The sequence below is a fragment of the Cavia porcellus genome, unplaced genomic scaffold, assembly GCF_034190915.1.
Source record: "Cavia porcellus strain 051 isolate PalLab524CR breed Dunkin Hartley unplaced genomic scaffold, mCavPor4.1 scaffold_6, whole genome shotgun sequence".
Classification (NCBI taxonomy): Eukaryota; Metazoa; Chordata; class Mammalia; order Rodentia; family Caviidae; genus Cavia; species Cavia porcellus.
The window spans coordinates 100,193,371-100,203,192 of NW_026947489.1; the positions used below are offsets into that span (position 1 = coordinate 100,193,371).

A 9,822-nucleotide genomic window follows, 5' to 3' on the forward strand; every position below is an offset into this window, starting at 1 on the left:
TCTTTCTCTTTCTGCTTCTAGTGCCCTTCACCTTGGCCCCGCCTCCAGCCACTGTCCCCAGGGCACCTGTTATCGTTTCTCTCTACTGCCACCAAGTAGGGCTCCTTGCTGCCATCCAAGGTGCTCACCTTTTTGGCTGAGAGAGATTTCTCTCTTTTCCTGCCTTTCATCAAGCTTTCATGGGGAGAGAAAGAGAGAAACAGAGACAGAGACGGGCACATAAACAGAAATGGACAGAGAATGGCACTAGGGCTTTGGGGGATTTAAATGATCTTTTTGTTTTTTGTTTTTCCACCGATGCTGATTTAGTGCCTGCTATCTCCAGGCACTGTTCTGAGTGTGGGAGATAAGATGGAAAATAAGAAAGACAAAATCCTCGCTCCCATGAAGTCTAACTGGAGGAGGCAGATGATAAACAAGATAATTCAGAGAGCGCTTGAGGGGTATGAGGAAAGCAAACCAGACAAAAGTGATGGGAAACTTGAGAGGCGGTCAGAGAAGGCTAGGCTTAAAGAGGGGCTTCATACAGAAGGACTGAAAGGACAGAGTCAGCCTTACAAAAGGGCCGGGACAAGCACTGCAGGCTGGAAGAAGAGCATGTACAGGGGCCTGGCGTGGGAAAGAGCTGCTGTGCTTGGAAAATTCAAAGGTCAGTGCTGCAACTTCCGGGAAGAAGAGGGGGGACAGGGGAGGAGAGGGACCAGCAACCCTAGCACTTCTTGTGGCATCTGCGCTCACCACCCAGCTCCCTGGCCTGCTTTGGAGACTGTTCATCTTCCAGGGCTCCTGCGCTGGGCCTGGCCATGGGAGCTGGGAACCCTTTCCTGCTCTTTGCCCCTCATCCAGTCCATGAGACATATTTGCAAATGTCAACCCAACAACTGTACATAGACCCACAGGTCTCTGGGGCCTCAGGAAAACCAGTTCATGTGGTCAGGACCCTGTATATGTATCCGTGAATTTTTCCTGGCAGTTTCAAATATTCTGTGAAAGCTGGAAACCTTGCCTGGTAGACTTGCAGAGTAGTTCTGCATGGTCACTGGCTGAGCCTCAGCTCCAGCCCGGCAGAGATGGTCTGTAAAAAAGGCACATTTTATATCAGCAAGAGACGCATCGCATCATAAAGGCAACCGCGACACTGCTGGGGGAGGGAGGGATGGAGGAAGAGAGGACTTTAAGGGGCCTGGGTGGGGTACTTGCCAGTCCACTTTATTCATGGACCTACCCCAGAGAGTATGACACAGGACCTTCCGGTCCTTCACCCTGTCATATAGGAAGACTTTGTGCTTGGGTGTTAGTGTTGAAGGAGTAAATACCAATGGTTTTATCTGCCACTCAACTGAAGAGGCATGGAACTATTCCAGTGCTGCAGGGAAAACAGAAACGTGGGACCTACTGAGAAATGCCAATTTGTTTCTATTCCCCGCTAACAGACATATCTGGAGGGGTGCATAAATCAGGCCAGCTTGGAGCTGGTGTCTGTTATATTTGATGTACAATTTCAAAGTCTCTTCAAGGGAGAGTGGTGCCTTGTGTGATTTTCACCCTCCACAATGGCTCCCAAATCTAACCTCTGACTTTACTGTACTCAAATGACTCCCAATTTTATTCTGAATGTCTATCCCTGTGGCTTTTTTTTCTTTTCCCCTTCCCATACCACGCATTGCTTCCTTCCCTTTTTCATTTCTTTCTTTCTACATGGCTACCTCCTTTACTGAGGGAGGAGGCAGAAGAGAACAGGCCACACACAGACACTGGCATGTACATCCCCACACTCTTTCCTTTACTGATTCGGTTAGCAGGAATATGGGTTCACATGTTCCGGACTAAACACATCAGGAAGAAAACCAAATGATAGGATATGAGATATTATGGTTTTATGTGACTGGCATTAACACATGTGCCAGAGACATCTAATTATCTCCCCAAATCCACTTTCCTCTTCATCTTTTTGAAAAATAACTTTACCCTCAAGTTTCAGATGGGCTGGTGGCTGTTCAGCTCAGTGTTCTATTTCCCAGCCTCCCTTGCAACTAGACGTGGTCTTGTGTTTAGAAGGACTGGGTGTAGCTGGGTATGGTGGTGCATGTAATGGTAGCTGTAATCGTGCACGCTGGGAGGCTCAGGAAGGAGGATGGAAAGTTTGAGTCCAGCCTGGTCAAATCAGTGAGAAGTTGTTTCAAAATAAAATTTATGAATGGTCTGGGTGTGTAGCTCAGGGCAAAGGCCCTGGGTTCAATCCCCAGTACCAAAAAACAAAAAGTGGAGATGGAGGAATTGGTGCAATTTCCAGAGTGCATCATTAAAAGAAACTGTTTGTCTTCTGTGGGTGTAATCATCCCAGGGCAGCGCTTCTTCCAACACAAGAAGCTCAAGCCAGGTAAATTTTATTAACAGGTATCTACAGAAACAAAGGTAACACATGTGAAATACTTGTCTCAGGACAGGGGACTGAACCCAAGGTCTTCACACCTATTGTGTACAATGATCATTCCAACCTGGAATCAGTATAAAACTTATTAATGAAAGGCTTGTTCTTTTTTCATACTAATTCTTCAGAATCACAACAGCCTTATTTCAGGTGTGTCACTGCTACACTGGACTATCAGCAGGTGGCTTCTTCCTGGACAGCAGAGCATGAGAAACCGGGGAGCCATGAGACAGAAGACCTGGGTTCTTGCGTGGCCTTCCAGAGTGAAGTTCCACCCTGGTGTGTCAGTTCTCCCATTTTCTTCCAGCCTAAACCACTGTGTTTGGGGATCTCTATGTAACATGAACTGACTCCAGACCCTGACTAATGTAACACCGTACATTGTTTTCTCCTGGAGATTAATTTTAGTCTATACCCAACATTTCACACAGTAGCCAAATGGAGAATGTGACAGGGAAAAGTTCTTGAGATTGGCCGGGCTTGTGAATAGATTAGCAATTTCAACCTGCTGTTCCAGATGAAAGAGTCACTTGTGAATCGGAAGGTACGTGTGTGTGTGTGTGTGTGTGTGTGTGTGTGTGTGTGTCTGTATTTGGGGGTCTCAAATTCAAAGTTTTCCTGCCTCAGCCTCCTAGAGTGCTGGGATTATAGGCATGTACGGCACTCGGGTTTTAAACCTGGAGAAATGAGTTAGATATGCTTTCATTTTTATACATTTGGATTTTTTCATTTCCTGAAAACCAAAGCAATAATTTCCACAACCATTAAGCATTAGACATGTAGCGCCTCTTGATTCTTATTAACAACTTGAACTAAATATTTATTAAAAGGGATAAGGATTCTAAAATTAAAACTTCATGATAGAAAAGAAAAGAAAGCTACAAGAAGACAAGAGTGACCAATTCATCATAATGTCACCAGCAGTACTTATTTAAAAGCAAACCACCATGTAAGAAACCGTTTGTTTAAAAGACCTCCCCCTGCTTCAGTTCCCCAGGTCCTATGCATTTTCTGTTCAAGCATCTAGTTTTACATGCACAGTCCTAGAACATCTGCATGTAAAGATAAAACAATAATCAAGTCAGGCTTTTCCCCCTATCCAATTTGTTTCTGCTTCTTCACAAACAAAAGGGATTGGCTACAGGCTGACGTGGTTCTTCATGGTTCTAAATTAATCCTCTCATTTATGGGGAAATGCAATCCTGAAGCCTATAAAAAGCACAAAATAAATGTAAATAAGGATCTATCCTTTATTACTCTGTGTCCTGTGATATGTCAGTTATTATCTTGATTTGTTGACTCTGTTTTCCTTGCAGGAAGACTCACCCTCTGGAAGGCTGAGTGAATTCATTCTAGTCCTAACTTATTTTATGGAACCAAGAGAGAAGACTGGGTAAGATACACATTAGCGCACTCCGGCGGCTGAGCCGGGAAGATCACAAGTTCAAGACAGATCTGGGCTATATTGTAAGGTCAAGGCCAGCCTGAACTATGCAACGAACCCTGTCTCCAGTAAATAAATAATTCAAAACCAAAAAGGCACACATGTAGGAGTGACACAGACCCTACAGTATATCCTGACCCCACTGAATTAGTAGCTCGGTGACCAAGAGGAAAGCTTTGAGACTTTAATCTTCTCATCTGTAAAACATGAGTAATAAATCACCTCAAAGTACTGCAAAGACTAAAGGGGCTAAGCACAAAAAGCTTACCGCTATTCTGATCCAGTGCTTTGCTGATAAACGTTTTTCTATTTCTAAAGCAAGGATCTCATACATGAAGATGCTCCAGTTCAGAGAGGTGAGGCGCCTGCCCAAGGTCACACAGTGGAAATGGGAGCAGGTAGGAATGGAAACTGAATCGTCCAATATCAGATGCTAAGCGTTTTCCCCCCAGGCAGAGGGGCCTTCCTCCCACAGGCAGTGTGTGTCCACAGTGGACAAAGAAGACAGCAAAGCAGTTCTGGAGGTCTCCAGGCCTCCCAGTTTAGAATAAATCCCTACCCAATTATGCTTAAACTTTTGAAATCTCAAATGCACATTCTTTTCCCATCAAGTTTCTTGAAAGTCTCTTTAAAGAGCGTCTAGGAAAAGCCACTCTCATTAGCCAGTGTTTGACTTTATTTTCCTACCTTTGGACAGACTAAAGAACTTCTCATTTTTAATCAGTTCTTAACATTTCAGCTGATTTTCTCCTATCTGGCTTGAAATTGTGATCTGGAAAAAGCTGGTCCTACAAATTGTCCCGCTCTAAGGGAAGCCCCTTGAGGATCCTCAATGGTTATTTTTAATCACTGTAATCTCCTTTCAAAGGAGGCCCTGGTCAGAAACAGAGCAGGCCTTTCAGGGTTTTCTAAAGCATAATTATTGCAGGGGAGGGGGAGGGGGAGGGTGGGGGTGAGGCGGGAGGGTGGAGAGGTGGGGGAGAGAAAAAGAAGTCAGTATAGTACCAACGACTTGGAAAAGGGTGAATAGGTCTCCATCTGACCAGGCCATGGCGGGGAGAAACCCCAAGATTTAGTTTTTAAAACTAGTGACCACTTTATTCTGGTTGAGACAGCCAAAAGATCAACACTTGCATGGGGGCACAGAGAACAGAAGCTTTGGGCAATGGCGAGGACAAAGATTTGAGGCAGGAAAAGAAGTCATTGGTTCCAAGAAGTGTGGGGGATCTTAATTCAGGAGAGAACAGAAAGCTCACAGAACACCAGGGGGAACCTTAACTCCAGAGCCCAAGTCTGCACCCAGCCCAAAGCGTTAGATTTGCTTTCCTCCTAATTATTCTAACAAATGGAAGCCAACAGAAAATGTCACAACCCAGACCAGCCCCCTTGCTTCCCAACTTTGCTCGGTAGAGTCAGGTTTGTCAATCACAGGATATTTTTTCAGCAGACCTTAGAGTGGCTCTTTTAAGGTCTTTCCCTTCAAGCTCTCTTGGCCAAAACAAAAGGGAAAGGATGGCTTGGTGGCTAGTGGTGCCCCGGGCCAAAGAAGCCGCAGGTTTAGGCTGCGAAGTCCAGGGCCCTCTTGTACCTGGCCTGGGGCCTCCGCAGTACTGGAACCCGTCTGGCCTATGATTATAGGACCATCCGTCCCCTGTATTTCCACCCAACCTGGCCCTCCACAGCTCCCAGTGCCCAGGCCTAACCCAGAGATGCCAAGAAGACCTTGGTCCAGAGGCCTAGAGAAGCCTAAATCTCACAGAACTCTTCCAGTGTGTCAATATGAAGTCTCAGGCAAGGCTTCTAGAATGGAGACATCAATGTATCATTCATTCATTTAATTACTTCGTAAGGTCCCGGATAATGGTGATTCCCTGATTGATTGGACTACAGCTCTTAAGGAAAGCTGCTGTTACACATACACACACACACACACACACACACACACACACACACACACCCCAAAGTCCAACCAGGCACACAACCATCATCAAACCAACAAAGGACTCGCACTGTCCAACATTCTCAAACTTATTTACTCCTGCTACTATCCAGAGAGGTTGAGTAAACAGCTGTTTCCACAGCTGGAAAGTTAATTTCAGAGAAATCAAATGACTTGCACAAGGTCACACAGCTAGGGGGGGTCCCTTTCCATCCAGAGCCAGTTTCCACACTGGCCACAGGCCGTCCACGTGGGTGAGGCGGCGAGGTTACTCCAGCTTTCCGGGCCCACGTGGAGGACTGGCTGTGTCCTGACCCCACCTCGCGCCTGTCCTCGCGCGTCTGCGGGACTCCCTCCGGCAGCCACACCAGCCCACACGCAAAGTCCCTCCCAGGCGGGGCGCGGCAAGGTGTTCTCCGCCCCACATCTTTCCTCTTGGAAGACCAAGGATCCTGCAGAAGAGACTCACAGGGACCAGGCCTCCCGGCGGAGTCTGTGTGCCAGCCCGGGGAGTCTGAGCAGGGCAGCCGCGGCTCTGGGCTGGCGCTGGCACGGGCGCCCGGGGACATCCCCCCAAACTTTCTTCCGCGTGGCTCCCGCCGCCGACTCCAGCGACTCTGGGGAGCTAGCAAGCAGGGATGGAAGGGAGGCTCTTGAGGGCCCATTTGTCCCCTCCATGGTGCCAAATGACTCAATCTTCCCTGCTCTGCACAAACAGCTGGCTTACGCAGACGGAGCATGGGGACGGGGGACGCGCGCCCCGGCAGGACCGCAGGTGAGGCCAAGCGAGCTTCCTTCTCTGCCTGGTGTCCTGGGTCGCTCGGGGACAGCGGCGCCTGCTGCCCGGGAAGGAGAGGAAAGCAGGGCGGCGGGCAATGAGGATGGAGCCCGAATGCTCCGATTAGAGCTGCCTGGCCTGTCCAGGAGGTGCTCGCCCGCTTCGACCCCTCCTCCTGTGCCCCAATAACTGGGCTCTCCGCGGAGACATCCGCGGGCGCGGAGCCCGGGCTGCGGGAGCCAAGGTCCCACAGCCTCGGGAAGCAGGCCTCGCCATCCGACACCCCTGTTGGTCTTCCTTGGACTTCGTCTCCCGTTGCGAGCTACCTAAGGCTGTTTGGGGATCCCCTTCTCCCTGGGGACCTGTCCTGGAAATCCAAGATCCTCTCCCTGGCCTGAGATTGAAAAAGCATAATTTAGGCTTTTCTCCCCATCAGGGACCCTACCGAAGAGCGTCAGGCTCTTGCCCCTACTCTCCGCTCCCTGCGACCGGTTCAGGAGAAGCCGGGGTAATGGTCCGCTCGGGGTCAGTCTGAGAGAAGCTTGGTCCCTCTCCTTTAGGGCTGGAAGCGGGAAAGCTGTCTTGCCTGGACCCCATTGAGAAGAGTCCGGGTTCCCTGGTCTCCAGAGACCGGTCTGGATGAAGCGGGTCCCCTCCACTGCCGAGGGTCGAGGTGGAAGCAAGCCGCTTCCCAGCCCCTGCAGCCTCCACCTCGCACCTTGCGCGACGGCTCGGGATGGTGGCTGGTGATGCGCGCAGGGCTCGCGGCTAAAGGAGCTAAGGTAGGTCAGATCTGGAGCACCCTGGCCGGGTTATGCCTGCACCGTGCGCCTAGGGACTGCGCGCCCTCCTCCCGCACAGCGCGGTCTGCGCCCTCTGGGGTCAGTTGCTGTACGCCCCCACGCCAGCCCCGGCCACTTACCGCGGTAGCTGCTTCCCGGCTTGTAGAACTCGGGGTCGCCCTCCACGCGGAGGCTGAACTCGGTGTAGCCCTCGCGCCGTGTGCCTTGAGCGCGCAAGATGCGGCTGCAGTAGCCCTCCGACTTGGCTACTTTGTCCAGGGTCTCGTCGGAGAAGGCCAGCGCCACGGAGAGGGGCAGCGCCAGGGCCAGCAGCGCCAGACTCCAGGGCGCCGGAGACAACCTCATCCTCGCGGGCCCCCAACTTTGAGATGCTGTCGCCGGCTCTCGCCCAGCGACTCCTGGCCGAAGCGGTCCCGGCAGAGGCGAGACCAGAAGGAGCCCAAGCGGAGAGCGAGGGAGCTCGGAGCCGGTGCCGCCTCGGTTTGGCCGCTGCCGAGCTGCGCTGCGCTGAGCCGAGGCGAGCAGCGCGCCGAGGGGAGGGCGGCGGCGAAGGCGCGGGAGGAGGGAGGGCTGGGTTTGCACAGATCCCCAGCGCAGCGCTGTTTTGTTTCCGAGCTGGCGATTAGCGGCGCGGCGGTGTTTATTTTGCGACGCTGGATTCCCAGGGTCTGGTGGGGAAATCGCAGGATAAGGGGGGACACTGCGGGCTCTGTGGCACCACCAAGGAAGCTGCTGTCCCAATCCTCGCTTACCCGCAATGCGATCTGGAGCTCGGTGCTCGAGGAGGGAAAGCCCTCGGACTAACTTTTGCTGCACCTACTCTGTGCGCGGGCTCTGCGCACCGTCTCCAAGCTGACCGCGTGCAGAAGCGGTTCCCAACTCTCGCTCGTTGCGTGCATGCCCAGGCAGAGGCAGGCAGGGTGACATGGCTCTTCCCGTGGCCGTACTGGGACAGGTCCCACTGCAGGATGCAACAGGAGCCAAAGCAGTTATCCGGGGATCCAGGGCAGCAGGACTTTGGAGATCTAGGAAAATGTTTTATATAAAGCAGAAGGCGCGGGAGGGGGGCACCTCGGGTGAACAAAATGTTTTGCAATATTAATATTAATATATTCGCCCTTATTCTCACACAGTCATTTAACGGGGTGTTTAATATTGTCTTGTAAAGGAAAACCCACGAAGACAAAGCGGCTAGAACCCACGAGAGTCCTCACACAGCCCCGAAAGGCATTCTGTAAGGATCAAAGAAGAGCATGTTTTCTTGGCCCAGACTTTAGTTCAGGATCTCGATATCCTGGGACAGATTTGAGGAAGGTGCAGAGCCTGGTGCTTGCTGGGCAGAGGCTCAGACACAAAGTTCAAGGCTGGTAGGGAGGAGACCCCAGACAGGAATCTCTCGCACCCCCACCCCACCCTAGTCTAGCTTCAGTCCTGCCAGTAGCCTATTGTGAGACTGGGCACCCACTGTGGCTTCCCTGGGAGGGGAGTGGAGTGGAGTCAGTGCCAACACAGCCCCTGCTGGAGGTGTGCACCAGCATTCAGTGAAAGGTCTCAGAAAACCCTTGGCTTGGTCCCTGTGGGGCTCCTCCTGTCTTTGGGACTCCTTCAGCCCCTCCCTGTCATCATTTCCTACCAGCACCCCTCTCCAGATCTCTGGGTGCACTCAGCAGCTTTGCTTTCCCCTGTTCTCCTTCCCCAGGCCTTCAACACACCCTGAGTCTCTTTGGGCAAGCATTCTTCTCTGGCCCAACCACGCAGCCAGCTCAGAACTGGAGCCTGGCACCATGGTGCAGGGTCCCATTCATCCAGCAAGCCTCTGTTGCATGTGCATTTGGAGCCAGGCTCTGTACTGAGTAATGGGCCTAGGAGGAAAACACAAACTCATTCATGCATTCATTCATTCTTCATGCATTCATATTAAAAGTTCTTTGTGTACAGAATGCTGGAATACAAGACAGAGGCGTTATTTGCCTTACAGTCCTTTGGCAGAGGCAAATATTAGACACATAGGTATATGAGCTTTTGCAAATTACAATCGTGGTATATGCTGCAAATGAAATGAAGTGATTCAAGAAAGTATCTCAAGAGTAGGAAGTTGCAGATTCAAGAGTAGGAAATTGCAGTGATGAATAAAACGTAGCCTTTGTCTTCGTGGAGCTTATTGTATGTATGATAGCCTGAAAATGTGCTTTCAGACAGCTTCATTTGTGCCAACATGTTCAAATTTAAACTGGAGGTAGGCAGACAGGCAGGAACGCAGTGATATTTACAGTCCTGGCTATTGTTGCAGTACAAGGAACTGAACACAGCGCCTTTCCACTGAGCTACATCCCAGCCCTTTTTATTATTTAATTGATTGTCTTTGAGATAGGGTTTTTGCTACGCAGTTCAGGCTGGCCTTGAACTCATTTTGTACCCCAGGATGGC

The 9,822-nt window shown here is 50.7% G+C and overlaps 1 protein-coding gene across 1 annotated transcript in view; it reads right to left on the reverse strand.

Annotated features, from left to right (window-relative positions):
• The window catches only part of Spon1 (spondin 1), a 273,648-nt gene extending 265,180 nt beyond the window's left edge, over positions 1-8,468 (reverse strand). The window contains exon 1 of the mRNA XM_003465713.5: positions 7,515-8,468. Within this exon, the coding sequence (XP_003465761.1) occupies positions 7,515-7,740 (226 nt within the window). The 5' untranslated portion in view covers positions 7,741-8,468. The remainder of the gene's footprint in view (positions 1-7,514) is intronic.
• Positions 8,469-9,822: the final 1,354 nt, after the last annotated feature.